General features: G+C 42.4%; 1 protein-coding gene across 1 annotated transcript; it reads right to left on the reverse strand.

The window, feature by feature from the left end:
- Positions 1-1,938: 1,938 nt before the first annotated feature.
- IL20RB (interleukin 20 receptor subunit beta) lies at positions 1,939-19,725 on the reverse strand. Its single transcript, XM_054999314.1, has 7 exons — positions 19,490-19,725; positions 14,834-14,954; positions 11,925-12,115; positions 5,738-5,862; positions 4,976-5,126; positions 4,284-4,429; positions 1,939-3,084 (listed from the first exon to the last, which is right to left on the reverse strand). Exons 1-7 carry the CDS (start codon positions 19,545-19,547, stop codon positions 2,959-2,961), a joined length of 918 nt encoding a protein of 305 aa, XP_054855289.1. The 5' UTR covers positions 19,548-19,725; the 3' UTR covers positions 1,939-2,958.
- Between the last annotated feature and the right edge of the window lie 1,530 nt (positions 19,726-21,255).

Below are 21,255 nucleotides of genomic sequence, written 5' to 3' on the forward strand. Positions count from 1 at the left end.
TCTTTGTGGCTTGGAGACTAGTAAATCTGGGTGATCTGGAAGTTGGCAACCTTTCCTACTATGTGTATTTGCCAAACTGAGTTCCAGTCCATGCAGGCTTATGCTGTAGTAAGAACTTGTTAGTCTTTAAAATGCTACAAAAGTGTAACAATTACTACTGTTTTTCTAGGCCTTCTTTCCCCTTTGCTCCTCCACCCACCCACGCATCCCCACTTCCAGTATGCTGATAATGGCAGAGATAAGAATTTGCATTATAGTTTCAGTCCTAAATAAGGAGTTAGTGAGTCAGTATCATGGAGCCCTGTGACTTCTGAGTAAACAAGCCTGGGATCATTCTCCACTTCCTGGGGGGGGGGGGCAGAATATGGAGACCAAATTTACATACTGAGCAAAATATACCCAAGAATTTGGAACAACGAAAGAAACCCCTTTGATCTAATAGAAGACATTAAGGAACAGTGGTGGGGCATCTCACTGGCTGATTTTCAACCCAGTTGAATGCTTTCCAATACTTTTGAATGCTGGAAATATGTCTTCACTCTAATCTTTATCAGAGCATTATGACAGTTCATTGATTTCTGTGTGTTTTCTGTGCCTGTGAGTTAGCTCCGTTATGCAAACAACATGTAAGATGCGCAGTGCAGATTCCTCAAGGCTTGATGGATTCATGATGCCTTAAGGCATTGTGTTTATTTATTTCATACCCCACCTTTCTCCCCCATGGGGACCCAAAACAGCTTACATCATTCTCCCCTCCTCTGTTTTATCTTCACAACAACCCTGTGAGGCAAGGTTAGGCTGAGAAAAAGTGACTGGTCCAAGGTTTCCAGCAAGTTTCCATGGCAGATTGGGGTTTTGAAGCTGGGTCTTCCAGATCCAGTTTGGAGGAGACAGATGTGCAGTCTTTGTTTCTTTGAGAATCTATGCTTTGTAAGGCAAATGTGATAAAAGCAACCTAAGTCTCCAGTGTTCTCTCGTCCAAAGCCAAGCAACTCTGTCCCTGGAACTTTTATCACTTGGGAAACGGGGTGTGCAACACACACACACAAAACACTCAGAACATAGTTTTTAATAGGTATGCATGTAAATTTTACAAGTCCATATCTGTTTACATCTTAAATTGTAAGAGCAATCATACTATGTCTTTTTATTAGAATGATCCAAAGTATCACAAAATAGTAAGCTTTTGTATTCCTCCCCAGAACTCTTCATCAAGTTTGATGTTTCGTATACAAACACAAAAAGTTGGGAGGGGGAGAAAAGTTGTTTCAGCACATGACATGAAAGCCCCTAATTTTGTAGTTTGAAGAGTCCTAAAATGGAATGCAAAATGTATTGCAACCTTGATTGGATTAAGTGGTACAAAACAGTTTTCAAAATGCATCCCCCCCCCAAAAAGAGAGGCATCTCTCCCTTTGAGAATATGAAAGCTCCCAGTTGATCAGACATCTCAGTAGTTGAAATACATGGGACTCTAAGAATGCACAGAGCAGAAGGGAGACGTGCTAGTCTTTCTGTTTCAACAAAGCAGGAGATTAATTTTAGGTCTGAAGCTGGGCATGCATAGACTTCTACATAAAATTACAGTGTTTAAAAGATAGCACTTATAGCCCTCCAGCTTTCTCAAGTGAACGTAAACAGTCCTATGTACAACCGTGGAACAAACTGAAATCTGTTCCAGTACTTAACGTTTTTCTCCCAGGGGTTTCAGCAACCTCTACAGTTAAACCTTTTTTGTAGATTTTGTGTTGGCCCATAAACTGGGATTTTTTTTTTTTAGGCTCTAGGCTAGCTCTCTAAGAAGTGCTTTAATGAAATTTGAGGAACACGTGGCCAAGTTGAGCTCAGACTGCTGGAAAAACAATTCCTAGGTGGTGGTTGTGGGTTTTCCGGGCTGTATTGCCGTGGTCTTGGCATTGTAGTTCCTGACGTTTCGCCAACAGCTGTGGCTGGCATCTTCAGAGGTGTAGCACCAAAAGACATCTCTCAGTGTCACTAGAGATCTCTGTCTTTTGGTGCTACACCTCTGAAGATGCCAGCCACAGCTGCTGGCAAAACGTCAGGAACTACAATGTCAAGACCATGGCAATACAGCCTGGAAAACCCACAACAACCATCGTTCTCCGGCCGTGAAAGCCTTCGACAATACATCAATTCCTAGGTCTTGATGGCAAAACTGATGACCAGTGTGATTGTGGATCAAGTCCTTACACATGCCAGTATCTTCATGGTGAGCAGCTTTCCTAGAATAAATCAGTGTTCCTAGAAGCAAGGGAGATGTATCTGTCCCTTGGAAGATACACAGATCTGCCCTATACCACTGGTCCAGCTAGTTCAGGATTATCTATTCTGATTTTCTATATTTTTATTTCTGAGATCAATTAGTACATGAGGGTGGATAGTGATAGTTGCTTCTGCAGCAGAGCCCGTTTCTCACATTTTTCTCCCCTTTGGAAGAATTCCTGCAAAATACATTCCGTCAGAATGCAAATCCAATGTCAGTTTTGCAGGAGAGGTCTGTGAGCCAGAAATTAAACTTTTCTGTTCTTCCTTGATCACAGACTTCTCCTGCCAAACATCCCGGTCCCCGTATCTTCTCCCAAGAGCATAAGAAAACAAAGGCATTGGAATAAGCTCGAGGTCTTCCAAATCTCAGCTTTGGCAAGATGATGACATGGCTGCAAACACCATCTCTGTTTTATTGGTGAGCTGGGCTCTGGTTCTTGGCTAGCATGGATGGATCGTCTCCCAGCCTCCTGGAGCTGGATCTCCCAGCCTCATACCTGGAGCATAAGATCCATGGTTGATCACACAGTGCTTTCCTTCTGAAGAAAGCTTATCCTGAATTTCCTATCTTGGTCCGACATGTACCTCAGAAAAGGAAAGCTGCATGGCTCAGCGCGGTTAGGAGGGCAGGATATGCGGTTTCATTTCACAGGCTGCGTCTTCAGTGGGATGTTAAAGCGCATCATGAATCCAAAAGCGGAGCAGCTCATCGGGAGGCTGCACATGTACAGACATGTCACACTTCTCGGCTTCCTCTCCCCGGTAGTTTAGTATCCCGGCAGGTGATTCTGTTAGTTTCTATGGAAAGGAGTGGGAAGAAAAAATTAATAGGGATGAAAATTAGCAGCCCTATCCCAAGAAGTTTTTCCTGGGAATTAAATCTGATCAAATAGACTTGAGTAGAATTCTAAGGAGATTTTCAAAAGATCGCTCTCTTAAGCATCTGTCACTGCACTACAGAGAATGTAGCAAAGGATCACATATTCTTCAGTACAGCACTTTGGAATCCATGAAGGAGGGCGTTATGGTAATGATCTCCTTGATCCTAGCAAGAGCCTTTGAGATAGGCTATTATGCAGATGGGACACAGAGTCTCTCTACACGAGACATCTTACACGGGGATGCTCAAGTGTATGGAGATGCAATGTTAGCCAGGTAGAGTAGTTTAAAAAGACAGAGCTGACGGAGCTCACTCCTCAGAGGATTTGTTAATTTTATTTTCACTTCCTCAAAGGCTCTGTCAATTTCACCTCCCTTTCCAGGAGGCGATGATGATGATGATGATGATGATGATGATGATGATGATGAATGTCATTTATGGTCTGCTTTTCTCACTGAGACTCAAGGCATATTACACAGTGTGAGAGTAGTACAATTTCATAAACAATGCCGTAGGGTGAATAAATGCAAGTTTACAAAGACATAACATTAGCAAGAATCCAATACAGAGTTGAAGAAATGCTGAAACTGAACATAAGCAATTCTAGCAATACAGAGTTGAAGAAAATGAACAAACCCTCTGAGGGCGATCTCCGCAAGCTCTACCTTTTTAAACTACACTTCCTGGCTAACATTGAGTCTCTGTACACTTGAGCGTCTCTGTGTAAGATGTTTTATGTAGAGAGACTCACAGAGAGAATGACTTGCCCAAAGGTTACTCAAAGAATTTGTTAGAATGGACATTTCAAACCTCCTGATATTTCCATTTTCAGGTGCCAGTCTTTTTAAAATTGTTTGCATGATGTAATGTAAACCGCTCTGAGTGGGCATTAAGTTGTCCTGAAGGGCAGTATAAATCAAATGTTGTTGTTGCTATTATATTGTACCTTGGTTTTTCCTTGCATGTTAGTATTTTATAGTTTATTGAATTGGATCTTTATTCATTTGATGCATTTTCTCTGCATGCTGCCTGTGAAGACTATGGCTAAGGGAGCGATATCCTAAATCTTTTAAATCCAAGTGTGCCAAATGGTATGTGTTTTAAAAGAGGGAATTACCAAAGTGTCCGGAAGACCCTCATTTGGGCAACAGGAATACTGGCAGAGTTGACACGTTTTCCAGGCTAGTAAGAAAAGAATGAAAACAGCCACCACAAAGGCAACGAAGAAGATTGGGGCAAACATCACCGAAAAGGCTTTGCTTTCTAAAGGCAAAAAAGACAGTCAGTTACCAAGGATGAAAACAGACAAGACAAAGAACAGGCATCTCCATCCATTTAGAAAATGGAAATGGCAGCCTCAGTTTGCATCAGGGCCGTGAGAGGATGAGATGGTGGGGGGTAACTCTTCAACCACTGGATTCACTAATCAGAACCTGCTATTTAGCACATTTCTATCCTGCCCTTCCTCTAAATAGGGTCGCAGTAAAGAATCTGCTTTGCCCACAGAAAGTCCTAGGTTCAATTCCCAGCCTCTCCAGTAAGGAAAGGATCAGGTAGTAGGTGATGTGAAAGACCACTGCCCAGGGCCCTGAAAAGCCCCCTGCTAAGGCAACTTCCTGCATGATCTGTGGGCTCAACTATGGTGAATGGTGGGACTTGATGGGGACTGAGGTTGTGCCATTAGCCACTTTAACAGATAGCAGTCAAATGGAAATTTGATTGTCACAAATTTTCAATTTCTATTAAATGCAGCTGCACGTCCCTTGCAAAGGTGCACTGCACCTGGACAGGCATCGACCTGGTTCTTACCTGTGGCCTTCACACATTGCGCCTGGCTGAAATTACTGCTGCGGTTGATGGCCTCCACATAGGTTTGCGCTTTGACACAGTACTCGGCCCCTGCTTCCATGGTCTCCAGGTGCACAGTGGTGTTGCTGTCTCTCACGACTTTCTCATACACCTGGTTTCACGTAATCAAGGGTAGAGAAAGGGTGCAGAAAAGGCCAATGCAAATAATCAGAGGGCTTGCTTGCTTTCCATATGCTGAAAGGCTAAGGAGTTTGGGGGCTTTTAAGATTGATCAAATTATGGATAGTGTGAAGAGAAAGAGAGAGAGAGAACTTTTTCCTGTAATCCTAGACCTTTGGGGAACTGAATGAAGCCAATGAGCAGTAGATTCAGGACAGATCAAAGGAAGGACTTCTTTGCAAGTTGTTTAATTAACTATTAGAAGTCACTAGCACTCTTGGACTGAATCACAGGTAATACAGAATTGCTGGAGTTATGCTTAATAATATCCAGTACCACCACTGGAGGTGAATTTCTACTCTGGTTGCACTTTTTTTGATGGAATGCACAGAGAATCAGCTTTAGAACTGTTTTTCTCTTAGGACACTGTCACCTGCACATTAGTAAAAGCTGTCTGCAATGTACAGACACTTACCAGTTAACAGGTTTTTTCCCGTAAACAAAATGTACAATTTTCTGTTTTTTCTTTTAATTCATCAAGAAAAACAGTGGAAACATGCAGTTCCTCTATCAGACCAGACTAAAACCAAGACTCAAACTCACCTGGTCCTCTTGACCTTTCCTCCAGTAGCGCACTAAGAATTCAAATGCAGGTCCCAGGTGCTCTAACTCCACGAGCAAGTGATGCCCGTCAGCCATGACATTCAACATGGGTGGAATGAGGGATGCTGTGAACACCAGAACACCAGAATTAGAAATACACTGTCACTCATGTAGTAATACAGATCTTACTTCCCAGCCTAAGTCCTATGCAAAAACCCAAAGTATCTTCAGAACTGGCATGGCATACTGGTTAAAGTGAAGAACTAGGGCTTGGGACAACTGGGTTCAAACCCTGCTCTGCCACGGAAGCTTGTAGGGTGACCTTGGGCCTTCACAACCTCTCAGCCTAGCCTACCCTCACAAGGTAGTTGTATCAAGTGGCAAGGGAAAGAATGATGTAGAAAGCCACTTTGGGTCCTGATCAGAGAAAAAAAGTGGGAAATAAATTTAAAAATAGTATTAGTAAACTTCAAAAACTTGTCCTGGACATGTCCACATAGCAGCTTCATTAAAAGAGGTCAGATGAGCACCTGATGGTGTGACCCCTACACACTCTCAAGATGTGCCCTCCTCTATATTTACTTCATTTCTCCCCAATGGGAGACCCAAAGCAGCTTACATCATTTTCCTCTCCTTTATTTTATCCTCACAACAACCCTGTGAGATAGGTTAGGCTGAGAGGGTATGACTGGTTCAGCGAGCTTCAATGGCAGAGTGTGGATTTGAACCTGGCTCTGCCAGTTCCTGTTCCAACTATTACACCATGCTGGCTCTCCTGTAATCTTCCTGTCCTTTACAGTCAATAGAAATGTCAAACTATAAGTGCAGAGTGGTATTGCTTGCATCCCATGACATGTTTCTAGTGAAAACCATACATTGCTGGAAATCACACTGGAAAACCAATTCCATTTTAGACCAGAAATTGCCAAAACAACTGTGATAGTGTCTGACCCTTAATCTTTCTCTGTATAGTCAACTAGTCCCAGCAGACAACTTAGACCTAAAGTTGACACTTGCAATGGGGATGCAATGGCAAGAAGGTGGCAGAGACCTGAGCTACTAGAATTGGTCTCCAATTTCAACTCCAGGTGGAGGATCAGGGAAGATCACATGTGGGATTTCTGAAAAAATCCCTGGAAACAGAAAACCAGCACAGCAAGCAAAGAGTGTGATAGTTTGCTGTTTTCAGGGAGCTCCTTGTGCAAATAAACTGCAAACTAGGCACTACGCACAGATGGCTTCTGGGTGTGATCCTAGGAATGTTCCAAAGAACGATGTGCCCGTCTATTCCTAGGACATTATCTGTTCAATAGTCAAGAACACGAGGTGCTTAAGCATGGATGCACAGCTCGGGTCAAGTCTCTGAGGCACCATCTTGCGTTTGTTTCTCCTGATCCAGTCTTGTTTTTCTGCTAGCAGCTCCTTGAGGCTAAGGTGGGGTAAAACCGGATTCCACTACCCACGCCAGGCATTTAGCAATCATGCACAGACCTGAAAGGTTTCTACGGCAGCAGAGATACCATTTTACCCGCAGGCCCCCTCTACAGTAATAATACCAGCATTAGCTAGGACTCAACGGAAGACAGACCAGTTCTGTCTAAACTAGGAAGGAGACTGTGCCATCTGAAATGGATCGCAGGAAGGTCGCAGGAAGCCAAGATAGCCAGGAGCATGATGCGTATCTGTACTAGTGAGCAACTGTGGAAATAGTATTTTCAAAATATAGGTCTGGTTTTACTGCAACCCAGAAAGGTATATTTTCCACACAGGAATGTCCCAAAGATGCACACCATCACTTACATCTCTTCTGAAATGTTATGGTCTCCAACAGATGAGACATAGGTCTCATCTTTGTCTGTCCATAATGTGCAGCCTCACTTTGCCTCGGAGTTGGGACCATGAAGGGAAGGGAGAGAGGCTTAACCCTTAGGCTTCCATGGAGTGTATCTATTCAAGGCAGGACTCCCTGCTTGATTATTAGCATTTTGAAGGGAAAACATGTTTCTAAAGGATGTGTCTTTTCACCTTTAAAATGCCAACAGCAAAGGAAGGAGCCCAGTTTAATGTGCAGTTGATCCCTTTGTTTTACAGGTCTAAACAGAGATCAACACAGGGCATGGGATGGGGCTGGCCTGTGAATTGCCATGATACATACCCCCAATCTGTAAACATGGTGAAAAAGAGAGGTATTAAATAGATCGTTGCATATAGCATTATAGAATTCTGTCCTGTGCAACAGCCTCTTGCATTCAAAACAACAGCTGTGCTATTTTCCAGGCCTACACCTTCTGAGTAAACCCACACACAAAGTCATTTTGAAGGAAGGAATTTGCTGGCATGTTATCTCAGGCAAGTCGCAGGTGTCTAAAATAAGAAGATTGCCAGCGATGGAGCACATGAACCTTTCATTTCAGGTGGGTAGCCATGCTGGGCTGTAGTAGAAGAGCAAGTTTCAGGTCTGGTAGCACCTTAAAGACCAATCAGATTTCCTGAGTATGAGCTTTTGAGAGGCAGAGAAGGGAGCTCTGACACTCAAAAGCTTATACCCTGGAAATCTGGTTGGTCTTTAAGGTGCTTCTGGACCCTAATCTTGCTCATGTACCTTTAGAACTGTGTAGAAAGAGGAAAGTTCAACAGGTTCAACTTTCCAGGCTGCAGGCTGGTATGAAACAAAACTGCACCTGCTCAATTTCCTCCTTGTACACCATTATTAAAGGTGCAGGATGGCCATCCTGCCATTTGATAATCATAAATATGGGTCATGCCTTTCAGGCCTTTGATAGAAGCAGAGTTTAGGGAGGTGCAGCCACTGAAGAATTCAAGCATCACCTGGATCTCACCATCTCTGAACTAGAATCCCTAACCCAGAGATCACCAACCTTTTCTTTAACAAGAGCTACTTCTGATTAATTAAAAATATACTGAGCTACACTCCTCAAACCCTCTTCCCACATATTTCCAAGTTTCACTCTAGAAACAGAACATCACCAAAAGTGAAGCTATCAACTCAGCAGCACAGAGAAAAAAATCTATGAAATTGAAGCTTTAAAATAAAAAGTCCAAAACAGATCTTTTCTCTGATCTTTTTCAGGCTCTGCTGGGAGATGCACAAGTTACTCTGCAGCAGCAGGTGAGCTCATGAACTACCTGTTGGAGACCCCTGCCCTACCATCTCATCTATCACATTTTTAGCACTCTGTTCCTCCAAGGTGCTCACAGTAGCATACATAATTCTCTTTCTTCCTAATTTTCTCCTTACGACAACCCAGTGAGGCAGGTTAGGTTGTGTGATTGGCCCAAGGTCACACAGCAAGCTTCCATGGAAGAGTAGGAGATCTGAACCCAAGCCTCCCCTGTCCTTGTCACCACTATAAGCACTACACCATGCTGGCTCTCCTCTGTATGTGTGTGAGAGAAATGCATTTTACTCATGCTCAAAAACACTGTCTATTATTTTTGCACCACACTGTGTAGGGCTGAATGCTGGCAATAGGAAATGGGTCTGAACACCAAGATGAACTGTGACTCAAATAAAGGTTGGATGCAGTTACTCTCATCATAATCATGGAAAGGTAAAAAAGAATTGCACTTGCTGAAATTCTCTCACTTTTAGAAGGCACAGGGATTCTGCCAAACCATCAATCAATTTCAAGTGGGTAGCTCTCTTAGTCTGTAATAGCAGAACAAGGAGCCCTCTAGAGACCAAGAACATTTCCCAAGAGTCACAACAACTTATACCCTGAAAAATGCTGTTTGTCTCCAAGATACTTCGGGACTCAAATTTTGTTCTGCTACCATAAATCAAGTGCTCCTTAGGAAGCAGATCTGGGAATTATCAGAAAGGGCCGAAACTGTTTAGTTTATATTTTTACTAGAGATGATTGCAAAACCCATATTAGATTGGATTTTGTGATTGAATCAGCACCCTCCTCCGCAACCATCCTGCTTATTGGATGACATCCCTGACTGGGACTTCTTATAAGCAGTTTGAGAGAACTGTGCTCAAACCACAACCATCCCCAGTGATTGTGGAGACTGTGGTCACAAAGATTTTATTCTAAAGGTCACAGGTATACACTTCTGTGAATGAATAATTTAGGGAATGTGTGCCTCCGTGGCCATCTTAAAGATTTCCAGTGTCCACTAAGCACGGGAAAAAATTAATGAGCTCCATGCCTGTGCTTTCCTTAATCCAAGGGCGTTTCCAGATGGCTTACCTTCTGCCGCTCCATACTGCAACGTCGCGGCTCGTGCTGGGAAAAATGCAAAATATCGCATTTTCTTGTGCGAGTTTTGCACAACGTCGCACAAAACTCACGCAATATTTCGCGTTCGCCCCAGGACGAGCCGTGATGTTGCAGCATGGAGCGGAAGAAGGTAACCCATCTGGAAACAGCCCAAGAATCTCAGGAAAGCACATACAACCATTTCATAGATTCTCTAAAGTGAACTAGTCCTTTCTCCAATAAGATATTTTACATGTCACAATAGAGAGTCAATAACATGAGATTCTCCAATTTGATGTTATAAATAAAATTTTTAAAATGATATTTATTACTACTGCTACTGTCACCACTAGGGGGTAGAAAAATGGGGATTTTCTGTTTCATTCACCAAAATATCTTGGGTTGATTTAAAGTGCAATCCTAAAAGCACTTTCCTGGAAGGAAACTCCACCGAGTAGGAATCTGAATAGACTTGTTTAAGACTGCAGTATCAGCAACCCATTGAATCGGGCAGGCTGATTTGCTCCTCTTTGCTGCTGCAGCAGCTTCTACTGTTTAAAATGCAGACATACAGAGTACCCAAAGGCCTGGGTACAAGTTCACTTTGTCCCAACACATTTTACACACAAAAGAAAGTACAAATAATGTATTTATTAAGTAGGTATCATTGGAGGATAGACTAGAAAAAAATGTTGCCAGAAATGAATGACATTTCTAACACAGTGGACTGTAGTAATTTGTGAGCATGGCATAATTATGGAAGAGGAGGCTTTGTCATTTTTTCTTCTTCAAAAAACTAGATCCTAAGAAGGGCTGGCTCAGAGCTAGTTCATATAGGCCTGCTCAGTGTAATGTAATGGTTAGTCTGCTGGACTGGGGAGACCCAGATTCAAATTTTCATTCAGCCATGAAGCTTGCTGGGTGGTCTTCAGCCAGACTCTCTTTCAATTTAACCTACCTCACAGGAATGCTATAAGGATAAAAGGGAGGAGGGGAGAACCACATATGCTGCCCGGAGCTCCTTGGTAGACATTTTTCTTGATGATGGTAAAATCAAGACATGAGCCAGATGATTGCATGCTCTGACATACCCCCTCCCCACAATCTTCTTCACTCTATTAGACGTCATGTCAGGGTTGATTCACACATGTAGCCTCTATGATGCAGGGAAATGAGGGGGCAAGGAGATGAGGTAGTAGAATGGACTGTACCCCTTCCAACTGCAATTAAAGGATCAAAGAATGCTACTTTATGTAAGAAAACTGAAATCAAAGGAGGGGAGTAGAATCTTTCACCCTGAAATGCTAGTTTTCAATTTGCATGGAGTTTTTAATGTGAGGGAACATTCAAAACTGGAACCTTCCCCATACAATCTCAAGCACTGCAATCCATTCTATCACTTCATGGCTCTTCCACTTCATCTCCCCCGCGTGTGTGAAGTGGGGAACTACCTAACCTTCTCCCTAACCTGCACAGGGATTCCCGTTCCCATGGAGGAGCACCCCATCACATGAGCTCCACCTTGGGTCGGCAACAAACCTGGAGAAAAATGTCCTGGGTGTCTTTCTAATAGAGGCTTAACATGTGGAAATGAGCAGTGGAAGTTTTTCATGGCATAAAAGTAAATAAAAGGGGTATAAATGAAGCAAACAAATAAACAAATGTCTCATTAAACCTCTGTTAAAGGAACAGGAGATTTCCCCCCAGTTGGCAACCTTTAGCCCCAATTGCAGTTTGATGGTATATAGCCCCAAATACAAATTACTATTTCAGCAAGAAATGCAGCCCAAGAACAAGGTCATTTGAACAGTGGTAGCAAGAGAGTTGAAACAAACAAACAAACAAACAAACAAACAAACAAACAAACAAACACAAACAAACAAACAAACAAACAAACAAACAAACAAACAAACAAGAGATTCCCACCAAAGATAAGTGTTGAGAGTCATTGAAGTACTTACTGGTGACTCGATTGAAAAGCCCATTGAGAGTGGCCCAGCGTGAGACCTCTGTCCCCAGAGCTGCCCGGACCCGTAGATTGTAAGGCACAGTGGCCGAGATGTCTTCTGTGATGTCACACTGGGTAGCGCTGATGCCAGTACACTCTCCAATGGGGATCCAGCTGTCATTGGCATAGTCCCTCTCATATTCTCTGGAGGGGGCGGGAACAAAGAGGAATGCTAGGAAACTTGACATGACCTCATCACATTGGAAGAAAGTACCACTCCTCAAAAAACTTTAGCTTGCAGCAGCGAGGGCCACTTAATAAGACAGCCCCAGTGGTTCTTGAATTTGAGGGGCTGGGACTCAAAACTGGGCCAAAAGTTTCTCACAAGTAGGTCACAAAACCAGGAAAAGGTGAAGAAGATGATCAATGGCCAATCTGAGTTTGCCTCTGTGCAATATATGAATTGGCCATAAAATAAGCAACCTGTTGCTCAGGAATGTGGCATATCAATAGACATAAAAAATAGAAATGTGTTCAGAGCTGATGCAAGATTCTTGCATTTTACGTTGGGGTGGGATTGCATGGAGTTAATTTGCAAGTGGGTCCCTAAATGTACAGTCAGTTTAAAAATGCTGCTCTAAGTGTGTTGTTTTTGTGTTATATGTGTGGTTGTGTGGCAAGACGGGCCCACTGGAAGAAAATATGCCTTACATTGAGGCAAATCAATGGTCTACTTAGCTCATGATAGGTTACCCCAGCCACCATCCAAGGTAACTTGCTACGTAACAGCCTGGAGATGACAGGGAGTGAAACTGTAGGCCACACAAGTGCTGTCCTACCACAGAATGGCCCCTAAATAAAGTCTCTGGAAGAAAGAGGGTATGTCCTCAACCTGTATAGGTCCAACTTATCCCCACCCCTAATATGCTTTTTGTAACTATTTGAACCAGTTCCATTCAATATATTGACCCTCAAGGGACCAAAGTTTGCTGTCCTAACAGGATTCAGCAAGAGAAGCCCTTTTCCACAACAGATGGACCACCTCTCCCTGTACTAACCCATGCACTGGTCATGATCTTTGCACCAGCTCCTCTCGTTTCCTTGTCCTACCAGGGCAACTGATCCTGCCATACATGGGCTGCACACCAAATTGGCCCATGACTCTTTGGCAGCTGAGGCATCAAATCAAAATAGCAGCCCTCACTAATATAATAAATGATATAATTGATGATCGAGTGCCCCAAATTCCTGATGCCTAAGTCTAGTTTCCTTGCTCATCCTAATGGAGAGGATTGCCTTAACTCTTTCTGTGCCCACCTAAACGAGTGCCACACCCAGTTTCCTTCCTCAACAACATTCCAATTCCGTTGGTGCTGTTTTCATTGTGATTTGACCCTTACCCATTCTTACATGGTGCAAAACACTCACTGTGTGTTCTTGGAGCAAATATTTGTGCAATGTCTACACAAGATTTTCCTAGCAACACCTATAAAAAATGTGTTGCAACATGAATGAAGAGCTGGAGGGCAGAGCAGCCTGGCAGGGGATGAGATCCCCTCCCACCTTCTCACATAGACTGGTTTATTGTCATGCCCATGATCCACAACCATGTGTTCCAACTTGCAAGGAACTTGGCGGGAGACGCTTTTCTCCACACCAGATGGACCACCTCTGCCTGAACTAACCCATATGCCAACTGCGATCTTCACACCAGCTTCTCCTCTCATTTCCTTGCCTTCACGTTGGGGGTTCTGCCTTTGGGCTCTTTCAGCTGTTGCCTCCATATTGCAGAACGGACTACCAGAGGTATTTTTGGAAAGCACCACCTCTGATGTTCTCTTGCAAAGCCTATAAGGACTCAACAGATGAGAAGAAGATCACGTGCCTCACCCTAGCATGCAAACTGTAGGCACAGGCAGCCCCAGTTTGACTCAAGCAGTGCAAGGAAGGCAGTTTTAACCCTTCGTCCTTCACTTAGTTTTAGTATTTCCAACTGACTCCACTGCTCTATGATGATTGTTTTCAGGGCTTTTTTTCTGGGAAAAGAGGTGGTAGAACTCAGTGGGTTGCCCTTGGAGAAAATGGTCACATGGCTGGTGGCCCTGACCCCTGATCTCCAGACAGAGGGGGGTTTAGATTGCCCTCCGCATGCGCCGAGTGGCGCAGAGGGCAATCTAAGCTCCCCTCTGTCTGGAGATCAGGGAGCGGGGCCACCAGCCATGTGACCATTTTCAAGAGGTTCCGGAACTCCGTTCCACCGCGTTCCTGCTGAAAAAAAGCCCTGATTGTTTTAAAAGGAAAATGTATCCAGTGTTTCCCCCCTTTTAAAACATACGTAATGCTTTTTCCTTTAAAATGAGAATAACTGAGCAGGGGTGGCTATGATTTTGGACAGCGACACTAGGTGAAAGTTGATTCAACTCCCTCTCCCTTCTCTGCATGCCCCAAGGTAAACAGAGGCTGCATGTACTTGCAGCTTCCATGCTATGCCTGATCTTTGTCTCAACTGTTTGAGCCCTAAGACCATTCTTTTTCAACAGGTTCTCTTTAGGGGTATTTATTTTTAAGATAACTATGAACAGCGTTATTATTTTTGGCAAGCCATCAATGTGTTGCAATGTAGCCGCCTTTTGGAATGTTCGAGAAGATTTCTATTATAGTTTTTATGCTTTCAGTTGCTCGTGTTCCTCATCCTTGTGGTCACGTTCATATGCCTACTTGAGCTAAACAGAAACAGGGATGCTTTTATATTAACAAAAACAAATATCTTCATGCACAGAATTAGTAAAGACTGCATCAGTTGTAATCCCACTTCATAGAATCTGCAGCACGACCATTAATCTGCTACAACTTCCCATAACAAGGCTTGCCTAAAATTAGCCTGCATTCAAGATGGGAGACATATTTTGCAGGAAAATTTACCCTTGAAACTCAACAGAGTATTTTACAGCTTCTCCGAGCGCCGTCAACGGACTCCATACCAGAAAATGCTTCATGTTCGTGGACAGGATTGTGATGTTCTGAGGGGCTGGCAGCAGCGCACCTTTGTGAAGCAAACATCCAGTGACACACAAAAAGAGAAAGACAGAAGGTAAAAATTAGACTTGTTATGGAGGAGTTCAGGTTAGCCACTGAACCCTATCTACAGGGCATAGACCAGGGCATTTGAGTCCCACCTTTCTAAGGAGAGTATAGAAATCTCCTTCCTTAGATTTTCAAAAACAGACCAGGCAGGCATCTCTCAGATTTCCTACCAAATTTCAGCCAGAAATTATAAATCTTTTGGAATCAGGTCCTGTATGAAAAAAGACAACTGGATGTAAAGTTCCCAGGGCAAGAGGACAGCACTACACTAAAAAAATCACATTTGCAACAATTCTATGCTAGTCTGTTGCAGCACAAGTAGACAAAACTTACTTCAGCAAAAGATCTAATGGAAGGAGTTATCCATTCATGCAGAGTGGGTGTGAGATACTCCTAACAGCAGCCAAGTACATCAAGTCTAATGCAGGATGTAATGAGATAGTGGAACAGAATCTGGATGTGTAAGACTGAAGCACCTAGATGGGAGTTTGGAATCCAAGGTCCCCGTTAAGCATTGGGGTGGTGTGTGTGTGTGTTACATGGTCTTGAACTTATTAATGGAATTTACGTAGCATGTTGGTGTTCAAGCATAACATCAATTATATTTTGGCAGTTATCTTTACAACAGTCCTGGAATGTAGGCCTGTGTATTTATCTCCATATTGCAGACAGGCAAGTGAGGCTGAGAAAGAAGCTTGCTTAAGGTCACCCAGTGCAGCCCTAAGAACACCGTCCTGGGAGTAAATCCCACCAGAGTAGACCTGCTTAGGATTGTACTGCTAGTGAACTCAGAAATGAGCTGAGATTTGTGACCTCCCAGATCATTCTCTAGCCACTCTGCCACAACAGCTTCCAAGAGCCCAAGCCAGATTTCCCGGAGCCTGCTCTACAAGTCACCAGGATGCTGTGGTTCAGTGACTCAGACACAAGGAAGGCAAGATGGGGGAGTCCTTCAGCAGTCTGCACTGCTCCCACTTCCTTCTCATGCCCCCTTGTCTTCCTGCTAGGAACAGCCAAGGGTTTGCTGCAACCAGTGTGCCTTCTTCTCATCAGATACCCTGCACAACCGCCCGCAACAACGCATCTCCCTGAAACTATCAAGGAGATGTGCTAGTCAGGAGAGAATAATAACTGGAGTGGGCCTTCTTGGCCATGGTCCCCTTAGGGATATTCCAGGCCCGCCTTCCATTAATGTTCAAGTTTCATGAACTGGTACTTAGAAACACAGGAAAATATGTGCTGGTTGTATTCTACTAAATGGAGGGCACTTCAAGCCAAATCCGGGAAAAGTGAAACTTAACGTGGTACCCAAAAATTGCTGATATGTTTTGATTAAAAATTATTTCTTCCTGAGACATTGTAAAATTATAGCAAATGTGTAATATAGACATGAGCAAAAGTAATAAAAACTAAAAATTCCTGACCTTGGGTGAAGTATAGACGTAATGGAATATTTCCTATACAAAAGTAATGCATTTTAGTCCAACTCTACATTGTAAACAAGGCCATCTGCATCTTTAACTGACAATTCAGTAAGAATCCAGAGAACCAGTGTGACATAGTAGACTGTTGGACCGGAGCCTGGGAGAATCCCCACACTGTCATGGAAGCTTGCTGGGTGACTTTGGGCCAGTTAATCTCTCTTAGCCTAATCTACTCACAGGATGGCTGTGAAAATAAAATGGAGGACAGGAGCTGAGGAGAATGAGGCCAACTGCCCTGAGTTCCTGGGAGGAAGAGGAGGATTTTAAAAGTGCTTAATAAATAAATAAAATTCAGTATGAAGAAAGAATCCAGAGATCAGCTGAGTTGCTGTCAGCACAGAACAGCCAAACAGTCTGAACTTGGAAGAAAGATATTAGTTTACAAAGCACCTGATTAAATGTTTCGTAATTCAGAGTAAGCTGAACGAAGCTGGAAAGAAGGAGTCACCAAACCTTCCACGTCATCTGTTTGAAGACTGATATACCAAAAGGTCTTTTCCAAACAATCTCTCTGTGTGAATTTTTTTACTTAATAAATGTGTATTTGTTCCTCATCTCTTGTGCACTGCTGACGCACTTTCCTTTGAGGAATACGTCTCTTGCATTTCCCGACCACACAGAAAGTAAAATTGATGTCAGTTTTCACACTAGTTTAAGGCTGCAATCCTACATACAGTGATTTTTCAGATTCACCTCCATTGAACTCAGTGGGACTTCTTAGAAAAGGTTCAGAGGTTCAAGCTACGCACATCACAGCTTCTCTCAAAGAATCTTGGAATTGGTAGTTTGGTAAGGGTCAAGAGAATTCTCTGTTAAGGGCCAGTCTTCATGTTACAAAGTTCTCAGGTTGTTGGGGGATAATACTAGGACTTTGAACCAGATGTACAATGAGAGTTTTGTGCCTCCCAGACACACAACAGCCCTTTTATGCTTGTGACGAAAGCACACAGCAAGAAGTGGCTTCAGCACACACTCACACATGCCAGATGCTTCTTCCCATGCACTTGAACTGTTACACCTTGTAATACAAATGTGATAAAATACTAAAAACAATGGAACTTGGATTGGTACATTTTCTCTTCTTGGGAACTCAGACTGGGGCTTTCACACCATCTTTGCTCAGTTGAGATAGTAACTAACTAATTGTTCCTTTCTTCCTAGCTAATCAGATTATGTTTCCCCCAAATTGTTTCCATAGCTTGTAGCTTTTTAAAATACATTTTTCCAGGTCCCCTTATTTTTTTCAGTCCCTGAGCTTCAACAATATGTGGAGAGTTTGTTTTATTTCAGCTTGTTGGATGCTGCTTTTCAGCATAGTTCAGTACAGTTGTTTTCATTGGCCATGGTAAGTCACCTTGAATGTCCCCAAAGAGCAGAAAGTTGGGGCAGACATTTGTGTAAATAAATAAGGAGCTTGCAACTGCATTGCAAATGAATGAACTGATGCAGTACTTTGTTCCTTCCAAAGTTTAAGATGTCAGTGTCAGCCACGTGAAACCATGCTTCTTTCTGCTGACTGCTTACCCCTCCATCACTACCTATTTGGAAACAGTGTCTTCTTGCTTGGTCCATTGTCTAATTTTTTTTCCAGGACTCACTCGTTCCATGTGCTCATGTGCATGAAAAGGGAAAAAAAGTCTGGTGAACTGAAAATCTCTGGAGATAGATCAAGGTGGGTAGCCATATTAGTCTGTCTGTAGCAGTAGAAAAGAGCAAGAGTCTAGTAGCACCTACAAGACTAACAACATTTGTGGTAGGGCATGAGTTTTCTTGCGTCACAACTCACTTCTTCAGATACAAGTATCTGAAGAAGTATCAGATACAAGTATCGGAAGATGTGAGCTGCGACTCACAAAAGCTCATATACCCTACTACAAATTTTGTTAAGTCTTATAGGTGCTTCTGAACTCTTGCTCTTTTCTACAGAAAATCTCTGTTTAACAGCTTTATTTCTTTTCTGCCAATTTGTTATTCCATTTTAATCAATTTAAGAGACTGAGTACAGGACAGCAAGCCTTCGTCAATGCTAAAAAAGGAGATAATTCCTCCCATCATTATAATGTTCTTCCTTGCATCAAAGATATCCCCTCCCCTCTGCATTATTTACAGCGCAGTCCTAAACAAAGTCACACCTTCCTCAGCCCATTGCGGTGGATTCCATGGAGTATTTTCCACAGAAGAATTATTACCCACAGAATGTGACTTTCTCGCCTTCCTCTCCTGATGCAGCCCAAAAAATTCTCCAAAAATGCTTCTCCCTCAGGAATAGCACTTTGTGTGGGAGTTCAAGTGTCAGACTAGGGGAGACACTTGGATTGATAAATTTTCTCCTCTTGGGAACTCTAGGGTCTCCACACCCTCTCTGCTCAGCTGCCATACCAACTCAATTACAGAAGCTACCTGGGTGACCTTGGACCAGTCCCTCACTCTCTACCTCACAGGAGTTATTGCAACAGTAAGAGAGAAGAGGGGAGACAAATGTGAGACATGTTAAGCACCTTGTAGGAGAGATGGAATGAACAGGTACTAAATAAATATGTTACAGGGGCATTTTGGGCCACAGTAGGAAGGAAGAGGAGAGAAAGTCATGCTTCACAGGTAGAATTTCTTTGGTCCACAGAAACACTCTGGGGGAGCTACCACACAGACTGCAATGGACTTAGAAATGTGTACCTCTGCTTAGAATTGTACTTTCAAGGACTTTACGTTAGGGATTCTTACTTCCATGACAAAGACATGCTTTCTTCCCATCTGGAAGCATCTTCCTTGCCTTTCTCCCCATTGGAGACCCAAAATGGCTTACAGCTTTCTTCTCTGCTCTGTTTTATCCTCGTAACAATCCTGTGAGGTAGGTTAGGCAGAATGTGACTGGCCCAAAGTCACGTATATGACAGTTCGTGCTGCAGTTAAACTTCAGGTTACTCTACAGAATTTCTAAGCATTCTTCAAGGCTTTGCTTACCTCTTTCCTTACTATTCTGAACCACAAGTTCACAAGTCTAAGCACATACCTGAGACCAGAAGTGGCATCAGAGAACCAAGGAGAAAGGAACGGAAGCAAGTGGCCATTTCCGTGGAGATTAGGATGCTTGCTCATGTATAGCTGGACTTGGCATTTTCTTCTCAGGATCCAGGAACCAATCCAGCCACCCCATGCTCTGAGCTGCGCAGCAATGCGGGTGTTCAGCAGAGGAGCTCCTTTGCTGTTGAATCTAAACTGTTCCCATGGCCAACTGAATGTGGCTCACTGCTCCATCCTGCTGAGTTGTTCAGGAGGGTGTGGCTACAGGTAATTTAGGTTTGGGCAATTTGCATTCTGGTATTTTCCTACAGGTTATGCAATTGACCTGAAGAAAGAGACAAGGTGGAGATGTAAGCTAAACAATGGTGCAATCCTCCTATTTGGTGCTATGTTGACTGCATAATTTGAAGATTTACATCTTTGGACGGGAGACCACCAAGGAAGACTGGGATTGCTATGCAGAGGCAGGCAATGGCAAACCACCTCTGAACAATATCATGCCTTGAAAACCCGATGGGGTTGCCATAAGTTGGCTGCAACTTGACAGTACTGTTTAGAATTATACCAGGAGTTGTGGCAAACTGGATGCTCTCCGAATCCTGAGATGGAAGTTACTGTTTGGGAACTTCTGTCAGTTGATATGTCCTTTTAAGCTAGTCATAGAAAAACGCATTAATGATGAATCTATAGGGATAGCACACAATAACATCTGTCTACACACCGCAACATAAATTACTGCTTCTTTAATTCGCCCTATCATCATGAGAGAACTTTGGAGGGGGGCATAGCTGGTTGGTCTATTTGTTGAGCTGGAAGATACAAAAAGGAGGGGAATATTAATGATTAAGGGGTTGGGGCAACTTCTCTGCTGGGGTAAGGCTTAAAATATGGTTTGTTTCTTCGAGTTTAGCAGGGAAAAACAGGAGACAACATGGTGGTATTCACTTCATATATTTGACTGAGGCAGGTTGCATGTGCAGTTCACCCACCTTGAGTTTCAATGAGAAAGGCAGATTGTAAAGAAAACAAAGTAGCTCCAGACTCCTCCTTTCTTTTTTTCTCTTAAAGATTATATCCTGCTCTATTAATAATTTCTGAAATATTTATTCTAGTTTATTATTATTATTCTATTTTATTTCATTCCTCTCGTTTATTATTATTTCATTATTTTGTTTTAATTATTTTATTCTTATTTCATTTATTTACTCTAAGGTTTATTATTATTATTGTTTTATTTTTATTTCATTTCATTCTAAGGTTTATTATTATTATTTTGCTTTAATTGTTCTATTTGTTTTTTTATTATTCGAAGGTTTATTATTATTTTAATAATTTTATTTTATTTCATGATTTTTATTCGAAGGTTTATTATTATTTTAATTATTTTATTTTATTTCATGATTTTTATTTGAAGGTTTATTATTATTTTAATAATTTTATTTTATTTCATTATGATTTTTATTCTAAGGTTATTATTTTATTATTTTGTTTCATTGTAACAATTTTTTTATTCTACGATTTATTATTTCATTGTTTTGTTTTTTATTATTTTATTTCATTATTTATATTATTCTAAGGCTTATTATTATTTTATATTTTAAATTTTTATTGTAATTCATTATTATTCGAAGGGTTATTTCTTTTCCTCAGCAGCGGCCCAAGGCCCCAATCTAAATAAGGAAGAGGAGGGAAAAGGCGGGAACGCTCTCAACAGCGCCGTCCCGCAGTTTTCCGGCCTCTCGCCTTGCGCATGCG

The sequence above is a fragment of the Eublepharis macularius genome, chromosome 15 (genome assembly GCF_028583425.1).
Source record: "Eublepharis macularius isolate TG4126 chromosome 15, MPM_Emac_v1.0, whole genome shotgun sequence".
Lineage (NCBI taxonomy): Eukaryota > Metazoa > Chordata > Lepidosauria > Squamata > Eublepharidae > Eublepharis > Eublepharis macularius.

What these genes read in the sequence shown, in the direction of transcription:
- IL20RB (XM_054999314.1), bottom strand. Translation starts at nt 19,547, where the DNA reads ATGGCCACTTGCTTCCGTTCCTTTCTCCTTGGTTCTCTGATGCCACTT. An exon ending in GATGCCACTTCTGGTCTCAG is followed by an intron (nt 14,955 to 19,489) that starts GTATGTGCTTAG and finishes TGCTTCACAAAG; the next exon opens with GTGCGCTGCTGCCAGCCCCT. An exon ending in GCAATGTGTGAAGGCCACAG is followed by an intron (nt 4,430 to 4,975) that starts GTAAGAACCAGG and finishes TTTTGCCTTTAG; the next exon opens with AAAGCAAAGCCTTTTCGGTG.